Source organism: Phasianus colchicus, chromosome 19, assembly GCF_987193195.1.
Source record: "Phasianus colchicus chromosome 19, bPhaCol1.hap1.1, whole genome shotgun sequence".
Lineage (NCBI taxonomy): Eukaryota > Metazoa > Chordata > Aves > Galliformes > Phasianidae > Phasianus > Phasianus colchicus.
The window spans coordinates 3,400,049-3,422,191 of NC_143454.1; the positions used below are offsets into that span (position 1 = coordinate 3,400,049).

The window sequence follows — 22,143 nt, forward strand, 5'->3', positions numbered from 1 at the left end:
TGAGGCACAGCTCATGGCCATTCCTCCACCAAACCACCACTGCAGACTCACCCAGAGCCTCTTCTACATGGAGGCTGTCTTGGTTTCCATGTGTGAGGTTCAGGAGCAAAGTCACACTGCTGAGTGCCTCCTATGTATCAGTAGCCTCCAAGGCAAAGATGGTGCATCCAGCACACATCACTGCCTCTGGTCACTGAGCCACACTCTGCTTGGTTTGCTGGAAAAGAGATCGTTTTACTGGGATCCTGCCCTCAACAGCAGCAAAAAACTTCTGCTGTCTCTTGAGTCAAAAATATTCTGGCTCTTTCCACTGATGTCCAGGAACCCACACAAATGCTGAAGCACAGACATCACAGTGAGACAAAGCGATGCACACAGTGGCAGCAGCTGCTGGTGCACATCCAAAACCCGAGCCACTGGTCACACAGTGCCACTGGGTTAGTTGCTCAATAAATATCACTGTTATTATGGAGTTCATACATTTAGAAGGATCGAGAAAGATACATCAGGTAGGATGACTGCCTGCTTCCAAGGGCAGCCAGCTCTGAAAACCACAGAAGTGACTAACACAACACACAGTGCGGTGTGCGGGGCATGAAGACCCATCTAACAGCAAAATCTCATGAAAGAAGCAACTGAAGAGACACCCAGGGTCAGGCTGGATGGCACTCTGAGCACCTGATGGAGCTGTGGGTGTCCCTGCATCCACTGCAGGCAGCTGGACTACAAGAACCTTCAGGAGTCCCTTGCAGTGCAAACATCTCTACGATTCTGTGACTTCTAACTGGATGTGCTGCACCACCACAGCCTGAGCTTCACACAGTGATCCTGGTGCCAGCCCTCACCATCATCTGACTGCCTGCATTTAGCAGTAATCTTCCTATGCAATAAAAGAAGGAAGAAATTCTGACCAGGAATGTGAGTGTTCCTCTGCTCAGAGCGTTCTCAGCATGCTCTATTAACTGCTTTCCAGTCGTGTGGGTCTCAAGACAAAACTAAACCAAAACATTCTTTGAAGAGGTAACGCCGTGAATGAAACAACTGCTAACATTTGGGGAAAACAAACAAACTAAGCAGCATCCTTAATTCTTCCAACTATCACAGTCTTCTAAAACACACAGCCTTTCCTGACAACAAACTGCTTCAGTCAGTGTAAGAGGAATTTAATTGTGTTTTCATCCCTCAAGGGATGCTCAATAGCTCCGAATCCTTCAGAACAGGTAAACGATGGGACCAAAGCAGGTTGCCTCTCTGCTAGAAAATAAACATTAAAACACAAACTAAGACAACAGCGAAGAGTCACAAAGAATTCCTCAGTTATTAGCAAAACAAATTCCCTTAAGTCCTTATTAGGAGTATCATGAGGGTGGTTTGAAGAGGAAAGTCGAACCAAATTAAAGAAAAGATGGCTTATCCAACAAAAAACAAACGCTCAGCGCTCGCCAAAAGCAAAAGAATTCAGCCTGATAAGAAGTGTGACATACAAACGATGCAGGTTAAAAACTAAATTTAAGATGATAATAGAATAGCTGCCAGCTTCTTTAAATTTTCAGCAGGGTAATGTCAACAGAGACAAAGAAATTCAGGGAAAAACAAAGAGAACAGATTAAGGATTTATTCATATGACTGAAAGAGCTCTGTGTTGCTTGCCTCAGAAATGGCTGAGGCCTGCAAACCCCCAAAGGTCCCGGAATGGCTGAAGCCCACCCCAGAGCCAGCCGTGAAGCCACAGGTAGCAATGGCACAGTGTGAGGAGTGGGATACACCCAGCACATGGGAGAGAACAGCAGCAGGACCTCAGGACTGGGTCAACTCCTCAGCTGGAGAGCAGCAAAGATGATGCAGCAGATGTCCTGCTGCTGGGATGAGCGTGTGTTCAAACAGCAGACTGTGGCCATACAGCACAGCCCCGACCTGCCCAGGAGAGCGGATGGCCAAAGGAAAACCTGGTAACCCTGCTTTGCTGAGGGCATTATTGCTAGTTCTGCTCAGTGCCTCACGGCTCCAGAAGGAAGCCCTGCTCCGCCTCACGTCACCAGAAGCTCTCCTGGGCTCTGACGTTTAGCAGTGTGGCTTGTGCAGAAAATAAGTTGGTCCCCCGGGAGCTGTGATGCATCTGTGCTGCTGCCTCTCCTTTCACATGTGCATCTACGGCACTCCGACCTCCTTTTGGGCTTCAAGGAAATGTTCATGGGTTTCTCACAGTTTTTGTCCACATCTCAGCGCAGAATTGAACTGTTTGCTCCTCTTCTATCAGCTGGTTGCTTTGTTTGTTGCTCTGTTTGTTCCTTCCTGAAGATGGCTGGTGAGAATCCTTCTGAGAGCACCAAGGCTATTAAACACCCTGCCTAATTATTAATACTTCTCTCTCTTCCTAATGCAGGGTGTCTTAAGCTCCTCATGCTCTGGGGCTGAAAATCTCCCAGGTGGTCTTTTAAATAAAAGAGAAACCGTTTAAACAGCTTTCCTTCTAAGAAACACTCACACTCATCCCTGTCCTAGAGGCTGAGGATAACAGAGCCGCTAAGGACGATGTGTTGCAAAGTACAGAATGAGCAAAGGGAAGGAGGAAAGATGCCACCATTCGGGAAAAGGAGCAATTGAGGAGCAAAGTATATGCAACCATTTCTTGGTATGTTCTCCTCCAGCTGGAAATTGTTCACTGAAATAGTTTTTCTTCACTCATCTTAGTGAAATAAGGTCTTTTTTTGAAGAGACATCATGAATGAAAGAGCTACTGAAATCTGAGTATGGCAGACAAAGTAGCAAGCACCATTTTCCCAGCTGTCTTGGTCTACCAAAACACAGCCTCTCCTGACAGCACCATCTTGCTGAAGACCAAAACTGCCAGCTGCCCTGAGCACCACGGCCTGGGCTGGTGCACAGAGGAAAACCGTGCAGTACGAGAGCTGGGAGATGCCCAAGCCCCAGCCTAGAGGGGCTACTGGGAACCCCACCTCCAAGAAAGCTCCCATTCTTTCTGCAACCCCTACAACAGTGCAGTAAAGTCGAGACCATCCATCCCCTCACAGCCCCAGCAGCTCTGGGATTTACCCCTGCTTTGGGCATGGAGCACAGCTACATCTGCTCTGCAAGCGGGCTCCCTGGCTGGTGACAGCCCTCGTGCAGACGGGGCTGAGCTTCCAGTTGGCTCCATTCCCTCCGCAAACAGATGCAATTCCAATACCAGGGTCTGATTTATTCAGCAGGAGTCTCGCACATTAAGTGTAGTTAAGACTGAAAACAAATCTAATGACTTTAAAATAAATAGCCAACAGAGGACGTGAAACTAAAATTCTTCCTTCCTCTGACACCCACCATATAAACAGTAATAATTATATAAAACGTGTCTAACACATGACTACACAAGGCTCTGGTGACCAAGAAAAGCACGCGCTGCTTGTCAGACATAATTGCACATTTGGTTTTTCAATTATTTCTTGTCAAGATCCAGAGCCCACCATCTGAACGCTGACATTAATTACTGGTAAGTAGTTTGTTTCACACTGGTGTTATGGAGATTCCCAGCAATTACCCCCAGGTCTGCATCCCCAGCACTGCTCCACGCTGCCTGCCTTCCTGCGAGCCCTAACGCTGGCACACGGGGCTCCAAACTGCTCCACCTCGTACAGACGGGGCCTTGAAGGCTCCAGGAACTTTCCAGAGACAGCAGTGGGATATCTGAGCCCCAGGAGACAGCCCTGCTCCAATAGAGCCCACATCACACACAGATGGCATCGTCCAGTTGGGTTCCTTCTGAGCCCCTCTGCTCAGCTTTTGGCTCTATGCTCCCACAGCTCCAGTTGCCCATCACACAAGCCAGAAAAAAAAAAAAAAAAAAGCTTTCTTGTTACTGGCTTTTAATTTCCTACCTTTTAATCTTGTTGACTGACTCTTTGCTTGCAAAAGGAGAAAGAAGTCTGTGATCTACCTTCTCCAGAGCACTCAATAACACGCACAGCTTTGTCATGTTCTCTTTTAGTTGTCATCTTCTCCAAGGCAAACAGTCATCTCTCCTTTCACTCCCTTGAAAGAAGAGTTTTTTTCTGTGCTCCTAATAGTTCTCCTTGGTTTTTACAGTACGCCATTAATAAGCACACAGTGAGGTATGGGATCCACACACCACTTAATAAGGTAGGAAACAGAGTTCTTTCTGCCACCACCAATTTTCAGCTGAAAACAGCTGCATGCTGAACCAATGTTATTTCAAAGGCAGCAGCCAGGCCCGATCAGAGCTGCAGAGGTGATAAGATCAGAAAAATTCTGTGCCTTCAGAGCTTTTAACATTTACTTGAAACAGAATAAAATCAATTCGCTGTGATAAATAAATAAAAATAGGAGCGACCCAATACTGTGGTCACCACATTAAGATGGAGCTACTAAACAGCTAGTAAAAAAATACCAACAGAAAAAAAAGGGTAAAGTTGTCCTGGAAACCTTATTTTGCTTACACTTCTTACTGATATAAATTAACAGTTAAAAGCTTACATGATAGCTTGCAATTAACGAGACACATTCAAGCAGGAACAACTTTGAAAAACAACCACCTTGCATCGCCAGCCCTAACGGTTTGATGCCATCAAAACCAAATTTCAACGTTCAGCCACTGGCACAGCTTTCCTTTAAACTTGAAGATTTTGCTATTTTGCTTTTTGTGACCATCCTTTGTTCAGGTAGGAAGATGCTGAAGCGGATTTAGTTTCCAAGCTCCTTAGCAATTCCTGGTTTTCCTTCCAGCGCTTTGTTCAAGCCATCCTGAGTGCGAGCACCAGTGGTTCTCTCTAATGAGCCTCCCAAACCTGGGAAAACCTCGATTTTCTTCTGAACGAGAAGAATGCTGGCACTGCCAAAGTCCACCCACGGAGCCCTGTTCATTGGGTGCCCCAGAGGTGCCCAAAGCCAGGCAAGTGACAGCAGGTGGAGGTGACACCGGGTCGGGGTGAAGCCTGGCACCACGCAAACGTTGTCCACGACAGACAAACTCTCTGCTGTTTTCTGTTGCTTATCATCTTCCACTGACAACGATGTAACCCACAAAGGTGCTTTGGGTGCTCCACGGTCCCCCCACCCTGTGATGGCACCTCCCTGACATCCCTGACATCACCTTCTTCCCTATCGCCAACCAGGGCATCAGGCTCAGCCAGCATGGGCTGATGAGATGCAGGGCAGAGTGGCTGGCAAGCTGCATGGAGGAAAAGGCTCTGTGGTGTGAGCTGCCAGCCGGCAGCAGATGAGCCAGCAGTGTGCCCAGGTGGCCAAGAAGGCCCACGGCATCCTGCCTGGTGTCAGCAGCAGTGCAGCCAGCAGGAGCAGGAGGGGATCGTCCCTCTGTGCGGCACTGGTGGGGCCGCAGCTCAGTGCTGAGCTCAGTGCTGGGCCCTCACTGCAGTGCAGGCATGGAGGCCCTGTTCCATCCCTGTGTCCAGAGATGGGCATGGAGCTGGGAGGGGTCTGCAGCACAAGTGTGATGGGGAGCGGCTGAGGAGCTGGGATGGGTCAGTGTGGGGAAGGGGAGCTCAGGGGAGAGCTCAGTGCTCTCTAAGATCCTGAAAGGAGGTTGTGGAGAGGTGGGGTCAGCGTCTGCTCCCAGGTAATAGTGATTGGATGAGATGATGGCCTCACATTGTGCCACAGGAGGTTCAGATTGGATATTAGGAAAATTTTCTTCTCATAAAGAGTGGCTGGGCTGCACAAGGAGTGGTGGTGTCACCATCACTGCAGGTGTTCAAGAACTATGGAGATGTGGCACTTGAGGACATGGTCAGTGGGCATGGTGGGGGTGGGTTGGCCACTGAACTAAATGATCTTAGAGCTCTTTTCCAACCTTATCCGTTCTATGATTCTCCAACTCTTGTTCTCCAACTCCCATTCCCCACTGCAGCTCACTCCCCTTGCATAGGCTAGGAATTTGCTGTGCTGCATGTGGATCGTGGAAGAGCCACAACCAGACACGGTCTTTCAGCACAGCATGGTCATGCGTGGGGAGACACAGAGATACGTGCACTGCACACGCACTTCTCAAAGTCCCCATAACTAGAATTATCTCCCCTGCATCCACCTCCAGCAAAATATAAATGTGGGTGTACAGTCACTGCCCTACAACAGCTCCCAACTCATCTTCCTCATGCAATCGCTCTTTGCCATCCATCTCCCAGATGGGGAATGCAGCTGAGTAAAGTTGAACCTGCCCACCATGTCCCCACAAAGAAGAGAAATCTGTTCCATACCTGCTGGAAGAGCTCCTCCTTCCACTGCTGTTGCTTTCGTCAGCCTGAAAGACAGAAGACATTAAAAGAGGCTGTTTAGGTTAAGAATACAATGCTGTCTTCTAATTCTTCTGGTGCACCTTGCACCAGAACTACCCTGAGTTGCACAAATCCTCAGTGCTCGATTTTGGCAGAATGGACCACACACTTCAGTCCAAGCCCATAGTTTTCAGCAGACCAAGGCAGGACTTCAGACACCAAGGAGGTGATTTTATTATTCTCCTCCAAAAACACTCAACCAGCAGCAAATACTGGAGATTGCTCGTGCAATTATTTTACTGCATTCTACTGTAGTCCCCCACAGTTTGAAGCAACAAATCTTCCCATTCAAGAGGAAAACAAGGCTGAAACATTCAACTTACAGAAAGGAAATATCCAAATTCAATGCATCCACGCTCAGATGGCCTACATTCACATAAAAAAAAAAAAAAAGCACAGTGCCTTGCAATCGCTGTGCCAGACTGGATCAGGCAGTGGGGATGGGGACACCGGGTGTCATCCCAACCCACACCAACCCAACCTCCTCAATTCCATCCCTCCTCATCCCAAACACAACTCCAAGCCTCTCTCTTCCTGGATGAGGGGCTCTGGGAGCAGAGCCCTGACAGTCCCTGTCCCATACACACCTGGCCCAGCCCACGCTGCTCCCCATGGGTGCCCCAATCCCATCCCTGCACACAGAAGGGGACGGACACGGAGCCGCCTCCTCCCTGCCTTCATTCCCCAGCTCTCTGATTAGAGCCTTCCTTGGAAAGACAATATTATTCCAAACCCAGAAATTTTATTTCTGAATTTGTGCAAATATAAGTTAAAAGATATTAGCTGCATTTCACATTTTGTGCAAATGGCAGAAACAGGCAATTCATGTGCAGCAGGATGGGGGCTAGCCAACGATTTCGATAAAATAAACCCTTTTTTAATTTAAATGCTAATGCACTGAATTAAAATTTAATAACTGAGGAAATTGAAAAGCCGAGCAGGAATATTGGAAATAAATCCAAGCAGAAACAGCTGAAATTAAAAATTCTAGAGAGTGGGAGGATAGCAGCTAAGCTGTCTTATATGATTACATTTTTTTTTTCAGAACGAAGGGGGGAAGGAAAAAAATCCTATCTTTGGCTGGCTGTAGGGCAGTAAATCGAGAGTGCTGTGATTTATTGCTCAATTTTCCTGAGGGAAAAAGGCTTTCTTTCATGCTGAAATATTTCATAAATTTCAAGCCAGCATAAATTCTTAATTTAAAAGTTATGGAGGTCACATTTAGTGCAGTGGTGCAATTCTGAAATCTTAAAGGAGTAGCAGCCGAAAATTACAATTTGATTTTTTCTTATTTTTTTAATTCTTCGTGTGAAATTTTGTTCAAAGGGATTCCCTGCGTTACAGAGAGCAGAAAGGCATCCTGGCTTCCAACGCTTCCGAAATCCACTGGAAATGAAGAGATAAAAATCTAATTGAATTACAAAAAGTTATTTTTTTTTTTATTATTATTGTTAGCCACTTGAGGAATTTCTGTTAAAAAATTTCCTCCCTCCATTGCCTGGGAAAAGCCAGAAGGGAGGAGCTGACAATGTAATTGCTTCTGTTAGATCTCCAATCTTTTGTGAGCACTGATATGTTCATTTGTTATACAGCTGTTCGGCTACAGAAAGGATGTCAGAGCACCCATAATTCAAAGCAATCAATCAAAAATTAATGATTTGTCATGCTTACACAATGGAAAAAAAAAAAAAAGAAAAAGAAAAAGAAAAAGAAAAAGAAAAAGAAAAAAAGCTTTATGGGTTCCTGCAACTGGTAGATTGCTCAAACCTTCGGGGCATTTTCTAGAAGATTAGATCTGTGTGTACAAAAAAAAAAAAAAAAAAGATAAAAAAGGAAAAAAAAAAAAAGGAAAAGATGAAAAGGAGACTTGGTACAAAGGCAGGGCAGAAGCCCTGTGGGGTGCTGAGGGGTTGGCATTATCCAAAATCCCACTGAGACTGGGGACACTGCAGTGCCCGTCCCTTTAGATTTCAGCAAAACCCAACCATGATGGCACCTGCAGGGCCCCATGTCTGGGAGGGGGACCACAGCCCCACAGCTGCCCACAGGGGCCCACTGGGACCCCCACCATCCCCACAGGGACCCACACACACAGCAGGCTCATCACCTGCTGGCACCCAGTGCTGCCAACCCTCACGGAAAGGTTTTGGCTTAGGAAATGCTATTTTGGGAAGATCTTTTGGGAAATACCATTTCTAATAACAGGTTTTTTTTGCTTTTTGGCCTCTTCTACTCAGCAATTCTTGGGACTCCCCTCATGATGCCACAAATATCAGTGCCAAGGGTGAGAGGTGTGCGAGGAGCAAACAAAGAGAAGTTTGATGGTGTGACTCCCACCAACATGAGGGCTTCAAAAGAGAAAATAGAAACCACAGGAGATGAGAGCTCTCAACACAGAATTCGTGGGTGCACAACCTGTTGGCTTGCCTGGGATGCCCGGAGTGAAGAGGAATTGTCTTGGGCCTCAGATAAAATATATAATACAGTTAATGAATATATGTAACAAAACTTTTAAAAAATATTTTTTATTAAAATATATAAAAAAGAGGGCAACCAGACAAGATTCTATTGCTGTTAGCATAGAATCACAGAATGCTTGGGCTGAAGGGCCCTCACAGCCCTGCCATGGGCTGGCTGCCCCCCAGCTCAGGCTGCCCAGGGCCCATCCATGGCCTGGGGCACCTCCAGGGATGGGCAGCCACAGCTCTGGGCAGCAGTGCTGGGGCCTCTGAGGAAAGGATTTCCCCATCACACATCATTAAATCTCCTCTCTTTTAGTTCAAAGCCATTCCCCCTTGTCCTATCACCATCTGCCCACACCAACAGTCTGTCCCCTGTTTATAAGCTCCTAGGGAGGAGGAGAGCAGCCCCCAGCCTGCTCACATGGAAGATGCTCAAAATCCCACTGATGATATCAGCATGGTCATCTGGGGCTGCTGAAAGCCCACACCTGTCCCTTTAGCATGGATTCAATAGACCTAAAGAGCAAGCCAAGGCTGAAGGAAATCAGATACAGCCCTACAAAAGGTTCACAGCTGCTTAAATAAGCCTATCCCAACAAAAGTGCTGCCAGCAAGGTGACTGTGACACAACGCTGAGGACCCCATTAGGCAGCTCCAACCCTCATCAATCACAAAGCAAGTATCAGGTTCAGAAAGGAGCCCACAGACCTAAGCAGCCATATTTGCGGCTGCAGTGTTGGCTCAGAGGTGCCCATAGCTCATCAGCCCAACCCACAGCTTGTTGTGAGCCCAACATCCCTCTTCATCCACACGAAACAAAACATTACATTTAACTTCTCAAAATTCACATCTAAAGACTAGAAATATCCAAAGAAATTCAATGTGTCGATCGCTGCACATCACCATTCAAGCACCCTCAACCTGAACGTGCTGAAATGGCTCCAAGCAACGTTCAACAGAGCGGTGTCTTCAGGAAGGGCAAAGAGAAATCTTCCCACACCAGCTTATCCAGTTCGTTATGTGAATGATTTCCTCATTTTGAACTGAGGAAGGAGAGCAGCAGGGCTCGTCCCGGCCCACCGGTCCATGAGGATGGGGTGCATGGAGAGCTGCAATGGAGACAACGCTCCCACTCGTAATAGTAACACAGCATCAAATAATTTGCAGTTCAAAATACGACTTCCCAAAGCTGCTTTCGTGTCTGGTACATCGAGGGTAGTTACACAAAACTAACACAGATAAATAGCTATTAAATTAAAATGCACAAAACCAGAATGCGCTTTCTGACCATATGTTCCCCGCCACAAGCAGAAAGTGAATCATGAGATAAATAAGAAATGTATCAGTCAGCATCTCCTAACAGGAGAAAGTGTCAAAAATTAGGAGCCCGAGCAGATGCACAGCTGACCCCAGAAATGTGTGTTTAGAGAAAGGGCTACACTATGTGGGGAAAATTGAAAATAAAATTAACAGTTGCTGAGAAGCAACAACATAACTAAAAAGCATTAAGATGCGAAATGAGATTTTGGAAGACTGAAGCGTGAGGTTCAGTTATGGTTACACAGCCCAGACCCAAAACATGGCTGATGTAAGCGAGGGTTTGTAACACTGAGCCCTGTGCCACACTGGATCCCACCTCCGTTAATTAATGCTTCCATGAATTAATTGCTCCCACCCATGGTACCGATTCTGTGTTTTTACCGAAACTTATGAGGTCCTTCCACAGCCTCTCCCAAGGAGGAGGTAAGGAGAGTTTAAACCCACAGATTGTTTGTAAAAGGGTGGAATTGTTTGTTTTACCTGGGGGGAAAAAAGGGGGGGGGAAAGACAAAAACCGACCTGAGTGCATTGCAAAAGAGAGCTCAGCCCTTTCTGGCGGAACACAAAGCACACGTACAGGTCAGGAAGGAGCCAGGAGCACACACTCAGCATGGAAAATTTCACTCCAAATAATTAAAATTTGGCACCAGGATAACCAACTGAAAACAGGTCTTGCAAAGGAATGTGCCATAAAAATAACTGCTGCCTGCCTACCTGCACTGCCTGTTATTATTAACTTCAGAGCAACAGAACGTGCAGGAAGTGGTTTGGTTTTTTCTTTTTCTTTTTTTTTTCTCAGTAAACAAAGGTTAAGATGCTGGCAGTCTTCTGTTTAACTTTCATAACAGAGAAAAAAGGAAAAAAAAGAAGAAGGAGCCCCACACTGCACCAAAACATCTGCACAACAACAGGGCCAACCAATACACCTGCACCTGGGTTCCTGCTGTCACGATGGAGATGCTAAGGAAAAACTCAAGTCCTGAACTTTGAGTGGCAACACAGACCCAACATCACCCACCTTGTTCTTCTGAGCCCAGCCCAGTGATCCCCCCCAAATTTAATTAAAAGCAAAGGGCATCGCAGAGCAGGTGGGAGAGCTGAGCAGCCATGGCTGTGTGCTTCCCAGAGGCAAAGCATCGCCTAAACGAAGTAAAATGGTCTTTGATGCTTTGGAAAGCTTTGGCTTATCCCATCCTTACTCTTCGCCTTAGCAGATCCATAGGGGCAGCACCAGAATCTGACAGCACTGAATTTTCCACGAGGGAACAAATAAGCCCATCAGAAAGAGGAATGCATTCCCTATTTCCTCAGCTGCAACTCAAGAAATAACCAAAACATTAAGAAAAAAGATTCAGAAAGGAGGACATCTGAGCTCCATCAAGCACCTCCCCCACGAGGGCAGGGAGCACCAGCCCCTGGTAGAGCTGAGCACACACGGAGTCTGCTTTAACACAGAGCAGTTCCAAAATCAGGAGTGAGCATCCAGGGGCGTTTCTTTTCTTCAGGCATAGTGTAAAAGCAGAGCGTGTAAAGGAAGAAGCTGCTTCTTCCTCTTGTGGCGAGGGGGAAAATCCAACTGGGACAGGTCCAGCCACTGGTGTCCATTCCAGCACCCTCATGGACACCTCCTTCAGGCTGTATGCTGCACAGCCAGTGCAAGAGGATGCAGAACCAACATTCACATCTGCCATACATGTCATTTAAACCCAGCTTCAGTCAGACTCATTTTAACATTTCAGTTTCCAAAGTCCATTCAGCACAAACTGTAACAGTGACTCCAAATGTGGTGATGGCACCTGAGGGTCCTGCAATGGGATAAGAGTCCATCGTTAGGCTTCTGTCCCCACCTGGCCACCACATCTGCATGCCTGGTGCATGTTAAGTGGGGGGTAATCCAGGAGGTTCATTAAACAGCTGCCTCACCTGCATGGGCTCATGACCACATCTACCTGTACAGGTCACACCTGCTGGAATCCGGTGCTCATAGAATCATCACAGAAACACAGAATGGCCTGGGTTGAAAAGGACCACAGTGCTCATCCAGTTCCAACCCCCTGCTATGTGCAGGATCGCCAACCAGCAGCCCAGGCTGCCCAGAGCCACATCCAGCCTGGCCTTGAATGCCTGCAGGGATGGGGCATCACAGCCTCCTTGGGCAACCTGTTCCAGTGCCTCACCACCCTCTAGGTGAAAAACTTCCTCCTAATATCCAACCTAAACCTCCCTGTTTCAGTTTAAGACCATTCCCCCTTGTCCTATCACCATCCACCCTCATAAACAGCCATTTCCCCTCCTGTTTATACACTCCCTTCAAGTACTGGAAGGCCACAATGAGGTCTCCCTGCAGCCTTCTCTTCTCCAAGCTAAACAAGTTCCCTCAACCTTTCCTCATAGGAGAGGTGCTCCAGCCCTCTGATCATCTTAGTGGCCTCCTCTGGACTCGTTTTCATTTTAAAAAGAAACAAGCTGTTAATGAGCAATTTCAAAACAGCATCACTTAAGGTTGGCTTCCTGCTGGTGGCCAATGTCCCAGAGAGCACAAAAGGCAAAGAACACGTTAAGGCACAGCCCATCGGTGTAATCTGGCAGCCATGGGTGGTGCTTCCCAGCAGTGGTGACCACTCTGTGTGAAGACAGCCAAGAGCAGAGCCAGGACCCACTCAAGGACGCACCTCAGATACAGAGGTGATGCTCCAGTCCCCACGGGGCCATGAAGGAGAAAAGCCAACGGTGCTCAACAGGTCCCACACACAGAGGGTGCCCATCCCTGCATTAGCAGGGGGAATGAAAAGCTGATGATGTATCACAACCTTTGTACACCTGGGAAATACCTTGCTTCCCTGCAGGTCCTCAGCTGCCACGAAACTGTGCAGTGCTTCCCAAACTGCTGGTGATGGGGCCTGGAGCCCACCTGCCCAGGGCAGCCCACGGGTCAGGTGTGAGCATGGGATTTCACTGGAAAAGCTGAAAGGGGAATGAAGCTTTCTACACTCAGAGTTTCAGTTCTACTGCCTGAACCCAGGGACTCTCTATGCCAATTTCAATTGGCAGGTATAGTTTTCTTTTAATTGTTATTATTATTATTTAGTTATTTAGTTATTTATTTGTAATATTGTTTGGTCTTGAAAACAGTAGAACTGGGTTTGCTCAAACTTTTCCCCAAATTCTTATGTTGGGAACAGAAAGTTGGAGCTTGAGAGGGAAAACTGTAAGCAGGCAAACAAACAAACAAACAAAGTTATCAAAATCTAGAAACTACTTTCATTAAATTTCACTGTCTTTACTCCTTGCTTATCATTACCTTTCCATTCTACAAGCTTAATTTAATAATGTGGGTACTCCACCTGCAGCCACCCGTTTTCTGAGCTCTCAGCAACTCGTAAGCACAAGTCCTAAAAAGCTTCATGCTGGAGAGGTACAATCCCTGCTGGGAAAGGCGCAGATCTGCCAGCTCCTAACCAGGAGAGCTGAGCTAAGACCAAAGCCAGCAGCAGAACACCTCTGGCACATCTCCACGCTTCTCCCAGTTACAGCCATACCACAGATCGAGAACCATCCTCCAGATTTCATGTCAGCTTACTGGTATCAAGGGGGAAAAAACAAGTAGTGCTACCAGCTCGGCCACGCACTGAGCAAATCCACAGCTTTTTGCTTCAAAACTGAACCAAAAAAAAAAAAAAGCCTCTGAAGCACCCAGGATTTCCACATCACCTACCACTTGTTTGGGCTCCCAATACTTCAGGTAGTCCCAGACAGGTTTAAGGACTGCAAGCAGTTGCCTTTGAGTCAAGGGAATATTCATATGAGTAATTTTATGAACTCGCTGAAAGCACTGGCAGAATCTGTGCTTTGAATTTCAATTTTTCTCTTGTGGCAGCGCAGGGAAATTCAAGTAGCATATTCTGGCAGAGGTAGACAGAAGAAAGGGAACATTAAATAAATTTTAACCTAAAACTACAACTGTTCAAACAAGTATTAAAAAGCTTCAACCCGACGCACCTCGCTGAGCTGCTGGTTTTGTCTTCTGTGGTTTGGGTGGTTTTATTTTTTTATCCTTTATATTTTTATTTTTATTTTTTTTTTCAGAAAAGTCATGAAATTAAAATTACGAATTAAATCAATGCAGTAAATTGGCCTGGATTAGAAGAGCTACTCCTTGATTATAAGCAACCGAAAAGTAATCAAAATATTTTTCCCATCTCCTGTTGCTCGGCGCTCTCCTTACTCCACTCTTTATGAGAAAAATAATCAAATTGAGGGTGAAGAGGAGAAAAACCATTACTGATTGCTCCTCAACTCTCGCATTATTAAAAGCTGGAAAATAAGAGTGACCAGGCAAAATAACAGAATTATCTGAATCAGGCACTTGTTTACAGATGGTATGAGTTTCCCAGAAAAAGAAACAGCTGGAAATATTTTTAAGGAATAAATGTATGCGGAATGAAAGCTCGGGGGGAGGAGGGCACTGTTATTTTTTTACTCGGGGAAAAAAAAAAAAAAAGGAGAAAACCCACACAATAGAATTTCAGAAATCCACCCATTTCTCCAGGTTTCCAATTTCACAGGAAACTCGCAGGAAATCAATTCTTACAAAATCCTGTTACAGGCACTTTTCCAAGTTGATAAAACAAACCTATCTTGCACGAGACAAGCTCACGTGAAGGGAAAATTAAAATAGGACTTATTTCTACACAGAATCCCACACATCTTACTGCAAAAGCTCTGTTAAATGCATTTTCTTTGCCACACAGCAGAGGTGCATCTCTTGGCTGTGTGTAGGAATGCTGTGCTTTGAAATGGAGCAGCCATCGCTGACAGTGGATGCCAGCAGCCATCCAGCCCTCTGCACAGCTGGAAGCACAGGCCATGAGGAGCTGCAGGCCATCAGGCCTCCTCTCAGCCTGCTCCTCTCTGAGCTGACCAAACCCAGGCAGTCCGTGCCCCTCCTCAACTCCACAGCCCTTCTTTGGATGCTATTAGCTCCATGGCAAGAACTCTGGGTCCATCTGTCCAAGCCCTGCTCCCATAGGGACACCCAGCGCAGGGTGCCCAGCACCACGTCCAGGTGGCTTATGAAGGTCTCGAAGGAGGAGATTCCACAGCTTTCCTGGTGTTCCATCCTGACACAGGGCATCACTGAGAAGAACCTGGTGAGAGAATCATGGAGGAGCAAAAATCCAGAGGTGGCAGAGGTTGAGGGGTGAGGTGTGCTGGGGGAGCAGCAGGTCCCACCCCAAATGCACTCTCAGAAGCAACCCTACAATCAGGACACAGGATCCCACGCTACACAGAGCACTTCTGCCATCACAAACCTCCACTCATGATACTCGTTAAGGCCAATGAAGCACCTAACAGCACAAGGCTCATTAGAAAGGCTTCTGTACCATAAGCCATGAAAGACCATGGAATCACAGAATTGTAGGGGCTGGAAAGGACCTCTGGAGGTCCCCCAGTCCACCACCCCCTGCTAAAGCAGGTTCCCTACAGCACATCACACAGGAAAGCATCCAGGCAGGTTCTGAGCATCTCCTGAGAAGGAGACCCACCAGCTCTCTGGGCAGTTTGTTCCAGGGTTCCGTCACCCTCAAAGCCAAAAAAAAAAAGCTTTTCTTCATGTTTGGATGGAACTTCCTGTGCTCCAATTTGTGCCCACTGCCCCCTGTCCTGCTGCTGGGCTCCACTCAGCAGAGCTTGGCCCCATCCACTTGGCTCCTGCCCATTAGATACTTACAATCACTGATCAGATCCCCTCTCCCCTCCCTCCTGCAGCTGAACAGCCCCGGGGCTCTCAGCCTTTCCCCATCAGGAGGTGCTCCAGGCCCCCACCATCTCTGCATCCTGCGCTGGGCTCTGTGCAGCAGTTTGCTCTGCCTCGAGCTGGGGAGCCCAGCACTGCACACAGTGCTCCAGTGGTGCCCTCCCCAGTGCAGAGCAGAGGGGGGATCACCTCTCCCACCCTGCTGGCGATGCTCTGTGCAACGCACCCTGGGGATACAACTGGCATTCTTGGCTACCAGGGCACGCTGCTGGCTCATGGTCACCCTGCTGGCCACGCAGGTCCTTCTCTTCAGAGCTCCTCTCCAGCAGCTGTACTGATGCGTGCAGGTACTGCTTTCTAAGCTTCAATAATGGTGCTGGCAAAGAGGGAGCCAAACCCACATCCAGAGGAATAACACCTCTGTGCTGGTAACTCCTCCACTGCTCATAAAATCCCAAAGTCTAGTTGCTGCTTCTCAGTGTGGAGAGGACAGAGACCCACACAGGCCATCCTGCTCACCTCTGATGCAAGTCTGCGACCTTCAAGAAGCCCCAACCAAAACATTAAAATCAAGAAATTCCTGCACACAATGTCCTCACAGAACCATTGAGCCTGGGGCTGGATTCATGGACCTCATGGCTGAGGAGGACTGCAGTGATGAAGCACTTCTTGGAAGAAGCTTTAGCAAGACTAAAACTTTGTCCTTTAAGTCTTCAGACAGTGGTGCACATCCCAGAGCAGCTGCTCCCTCCTCACACAGGTGAGGGATGGCAGTCATGCGATCTCTGCATTTGAGTCTCGTTTTTACTCTTTCTTTTGCAGATTTTTGAGGATGCTTTGGGTCCCTTCATAATTAACAGCACCACACAGATGCAGGGTACTAACAGGGTTCAGTTTAAATCTGAGGCATATAAAGAAAATTAAATATTTGTCAAATCTATGAGAATCCAAAGCAGAAAATCAGTATCCAGAATCAGAAATTAGCAATATGAGAAATCCCTCCGTGGGTACACACACATTGGACCACAGTATGAAAGCAAAAATGTTATCCTTACAGTCCTGTTCCTAAGAGCATAAAATAAACAAAACTATTCCAACAAGAAAAGTCCCTCACAGCATTTAGAAAAGGGCTAAGAAGCTGAAACTAAACAAATCTTTACCACTGGATGGTTAACTATGGACCATCATCTTCTCGCCCAATTTTGTATGACTGGCTTTTATAATAGCATGAAATGGTGGTAATTTTACTTTGGAAAGGGAAAAAAAAAAAAGACAAACCACACTGATCTAAAAGTAAGAAGGGGGAAGGCACACAGAGCTGGATGAATTTTTCCAAACTTAAAAAAGAGCAGTAATTACAGGGGGAAAATTCTGGAGTTTAGTCTGGAACGAGTGGGCGCACTCCCTCTGTACCACCAACCTTTGCTCCTCTGACTCCCAGAATGACATTTTTAAGCCACCAGTTGGGCTACAGACATTTTCTCTCAAGGCAAACTGCATGGGACAAACACTGCCCAGACCCAGACTGCACAACCGTCTGTTCTCTGTAGTTCATGGAGCTGAAATAAAGGAGGGCAATGAGCAGCAGGGAAATTACATTCAGCCAGAAGGGTAGCAATAGCAAGACTGACCATTGCATGGATTCATGTCACTTTTGCTGAACTACTCATACAATGGAGTATCACACTCATTTTCAAAAAGTGGAAGTGACACAGATTGACATGTACAATTTTCTGATTTACACATGCAAAATACCTACCCTGTTTCCTTCTTAAAGCAAGAACTCTACAGTACGTTCAAAACTTAAAGGAAACAAGCCCCAAGTTTTGTGCAACCCAGAACTATGTAACCCAAAATGTTGTTCTTCTATTTTTTAAAAAAAAAGTATATTAAAATCAATATATTTTTCCTTCAGCTCAACCTGAAAAGGAATTTTTCCATTTGTTAGAGCTTGAAGGAAACCAAAAATCTATTAATTGCACAGGTCTGCCACCAGAAAGGTTTTGTCAGAGCAGTGCTGGAAAACCACAGCTGTGATGTGAAGAAGTACAAACGCTCTGACAAAACCCACCTCAGGACTGAACTTTGCAGAAAAGAGCCATGAACCCACAATAACAGAACCGTGGTTCTCTGCATGAAGAAGAAACAGGCCAAGAGCTGCTGCCCCCTCCAGATACATCCCCACAAATTTCCCAACTGCTGCAGCCTCCCACAGTAACGAACTGCAGAAGATGCTGGGCTGGGAAAAGCTCACAGACCCCAGCTTTGGCAACTTCCCCCAAAAAGGGATGCTCACCTACTCTGCAGCAGTCCCACAGACAACTACTTACCCTGGGTAGGCTGTTTTACACACAAGGAACATGGCACACTCAAAGTTTTGGGAGCGTCTTATGGCACAACATCTCCAAACTATTACCCTACTGAACATACGGAAGATTTAAGTCCAAGAACTATTTTCTGCACGTAAGTTTCCAGGTGTGGAATTAAAAATAAGAAAAGATGCGACAACTCAGAGCATCTGTGTGAATGTCCAGTAAATATCAGGGGCCGTCTTTGCATCCCCAAACAAAATCCTGGGTGAACAGACCTCGACTTGATTCACTTTGCATCCACGTTGTCCTGCATTCCAAGGAGAACATGATGGGCTTCTGAGCCCAGGAGAAGGTTGACCAGATAGAGATGGGGACAGAAGAGAAGCACGTCCCCAAGCAAGAGCAAGAAAGCCTTGCAGAGAACTTCAACATTACCATTATCCCAAAGCAACAAACTGAGGCAGGGACACACCTTCACTGCAGCCTTTCCCTGCTTCATCACACTGGCAATTTCAGTGGGGTATCTCCGACCCTTCATAAATGCCACACATGTCCTCACTCACTGCAACGGATCTCTAAATGGGTGAGCAGGCACCCAAGTATGGGGCTATGGATGTTTGCTGAAGCTACACCACGTCAGAGATCCGCTCTGGGCCTGCAGACACTTGGCAGTGAGCTACTACATTGTGTTCTCCATGAAGAGGGAAGATCATCATGCTTCTTTTCCAAATATAGCCCCCAGAAACCTGTACTACAAAACATCATTCCACTACATCTTGTTCATGGTTTCCTTTTACTCCAGCACAGCCAGTGATGGACTAGTTTGGCACAGTTAGGGATGAGATGGAAAACTTCATATTCCTACTCTGATGTACCAGGCCACTTAGCAAAAAAATAGAAAAATCTTACTAAATAACGACTACTTAGCAATGAAATGAAGAAAATTAAACAATAAGCCACATTCTTCATTTTACCAGAAGCTGCAGTTCATTAAGCCAAACCTCCAAGAGATGCTCACTGCACTTTTGTGGGCAGTGCCTGCAGGTAGCCAAGGAGTGCATTACCTGCAGGCAGGCCCTTCCAACCCTCACAACACCTCCTCCAGTGACTGCTGAGCACGTGAGAAAGCATCCTGCAGGTCCCACCAACGCTCTTAAGGAAGCAGTTGTCTAAATACTTCCCCATACAAGCTCCCTGCGCCCAGAAAGCAAGGTGCTCATAGGTTACAGCCAAAAGGAGCAGATACTCAAAGCAACACAAGCTGGCATGCAGGTGACTCTGCCAAGCATTACAGCTGCTTCAGTGTTACCTTACTCCTCATAGCTCTTTTTCTTCAGAAAAATTAATATTTATTTTAATTCCACCTGAATGATCAAGAAAATATGGAGAAGCTGGTCCTCCTCACTAGAACGAGATCACTGTCCTCGCACACTGAGAGAGGACCCTCACTGGTCCCAGGACCCACAACACCTGAATGACACCTCCACTTCCTCACAGGAATTAGAGTGGGTAAAGGAGAGCGAAAATGAAGGCGTATTCCTGTAAATGAGAGCAGCATCTGCAGTTCTGTGTGTCCAAACTGCACTGCCAGTGCTCCAGAGCCACCAGCTAATCTCAGAAAGGCAGGCACCAACCAAGCATCTGGATTCCTCAACAAAAGCTGAGATGCCAAAACAGCTTTCTGGCTTTAGGCTTGGAGGGTCTTCACGCAGCTTTGTGCCTCGCAAACAGATTTCTGTGGATGTTGCATACTCTGTAGAAAACCAAAGTCAAAGTTATTCTGCCTGCTACCACGAGGGAACTACGCAGCCGTTCCCCTCCAGATTCTGCCTCTGCATAGGGAGCAAAGCAGCTAAATTGGCACGGATTCACTACAGTAATTCTCCATCAATGTTATTTTGCAGCGCTCTATTTTCTGCTCACACATATGGCAAGGCGGCAGCTTGCGGACTCACTGCATTGGTCTCCTGTGACTAATTGCCTAGGTAATAAAAAACGAGAAAGCTCTCGTACCGCAGCTATGCAGCCACTGTACTTCAACACGAAGTGGACACACTCGGAAGCCTCATGGGATCCCCCTAAATCTGCAGTCAGATGAGGGTTCAGAAGAAGGACGCTCAGAAAGTGCAGTCCTGCATTGCCTGAAAGGCTCTTAACCGTGACCTCCTGCCTTCCCTGCAGCCACTTGTGGGCAAACTCGGCACCTCATACAAATCACCACGAGTATCAAAAATATCCTTACAATGAAGCTTTTATTTCCATATATTTGAGGCTGCTTTCCCCTTTTGTTTCTTCTCTAAAACCGGTTAAAATGAGCATTAAGGGATATAATTATGTTGTTAGCTTAATTGCCTACTTAAAGCAGAACCTACAGGGGTTTAACGCAAGATTTGGAAAGGGGGGGAAAAAGGAAATTGGGATATTAATGGATGCAATTTTAAAAATGAACCTCTTCTGGGGACTGGTGGGTTTGGGGCACGGGACAGAGTGTGTTGGTAGGGGAGCTGGGATCAGCCCGCATCAGTTTCCACTGCAAGGTTTTGTGAAATGCAAACGGTCGGCCCACTCCTTCTCCAGCAGTCTAATTTTGGAGAATTTGACCTAATTAATCATTAACCACCACCCAAAAAAAAAAAAGCATCCCTCCAGTTTGAAAACTTAATGCTATTATTGGCATGACACACTTAGGCTCAGGATAGGGGCTGCTATCTGGTACACGATGTGCAAGAAGCAGTCCAACTGAGATACCTCTTGTCACCACAGTGGAAAAACAACAGTCAGAAGAGCCCAAGCAGGGCAGGGGGAGCATGAAGTAAGCCCTGAGTCCTTCGTCTGATAGTTGCTGTTTAAAAAATGGCAGCAGTGTCAACATGCAAATGCAAAAGGATGCTTGCCCTACAAGCCAGCCCCTCCTCTCCCCCACACACTCAAAGGCAGGCAGTCTTTTGTATTTATTTAGAAACCCTTAAGTAAATCTGCAAAGCTTTCCGTGTTTACACCGCCTCATTTAACTGATTTTATGCCAGACCAAAACAAGCACAGCATGAAGCCTGCTGATGAGCAGAAAGGAGCGCAATGCTTTTGGAGGTCTGGAGACCCAGCCATACATTTCAATGGTCCCACCACATCCCTGGAGCACCTGAGTGCATCACACTGCTGTACAGAGCAGACGGACCTCTCAGGATTAGGCAAGAACCGGATTTTCCATTCGTGGCCCTGAATGCCTTCTGTACCCATTCTCTCTTCCCAAGGAGAGCTGCTGTGGCCAGTACTACACCTCTGCTGTCTTGGAGACACTTGAAGCACTGCCGGGCTCCTGCAACAACTACAGACTCAGCTCCTCCAACACCACGGTTTGTCAGACCTAGAATTAACCTCAGTGCTTCCCTGCGCTGCAAGTGAAAACGTTCTTGAAAATCCAATAAAGACACACAATATTCTACTCCTACAGAGATTGATCAAATCTTCCTCCATGGTGCTTGCTCAGAAACACGTAGTGAGCAGAACTGAGAGCTACTACCTTGAAGATCAGCCAGAAGGAGAAACAAAATGGTCACTGCCAAAGAGATGCTTCCCACCCAAAATGACTGCCGCAAGAGCCCTCAAAAAGCCTGCGTCACCTCAGCTGTCTTCCTCAAGAGCTTATTTAAATAAAATTACCAAATCTTTAAGAAAATGTGATCCTTCTGCATTTGTTTCCATACAGCCTTTCATGGCCCCCACAAACAGATCGTTGCTGGAATTCTGACAAGCGACTGCGTTTGATGTGGTTGCAAGAGGGATGGATGAATGACTGGCCTACTCAAAAATTACAGAACTCCTGTCTTTCAGGGCCTCCTCAGGAGCAGTGGAAAAGTGCACTGTTACAAAGTTTGTCATTACCAAGCACGAATCAAGGACTTCAGGAGAGAAGCCACCTTGGATTATTTGATAATAGAATAATTGCTTTCTATCCAGATGTAAGTGGATTTCAAACAACCTCAACT

The 22,143-nt window shown here is 46.6% G+C and overlaps 1 protein-coding gene across 1 annotated transcript in view; it reads right to left on the reverse strand.

The window, feature by feature from the left end:
• ZNF618 (zinc finger protein 618) overlaps positions 1-22,143 on the reverse strand; it is a 143,181-nt gene that overhangs the window by 68,335 nt on the left and 52,703 nt on the right. Inside the window, 1 exon segment of the mRNA XM_031601483.2 lies at positions 6,228-6,271. Coding sequence (XP_031457343.2) covers positions 6,228-6,271 — 44 coding nt within the window.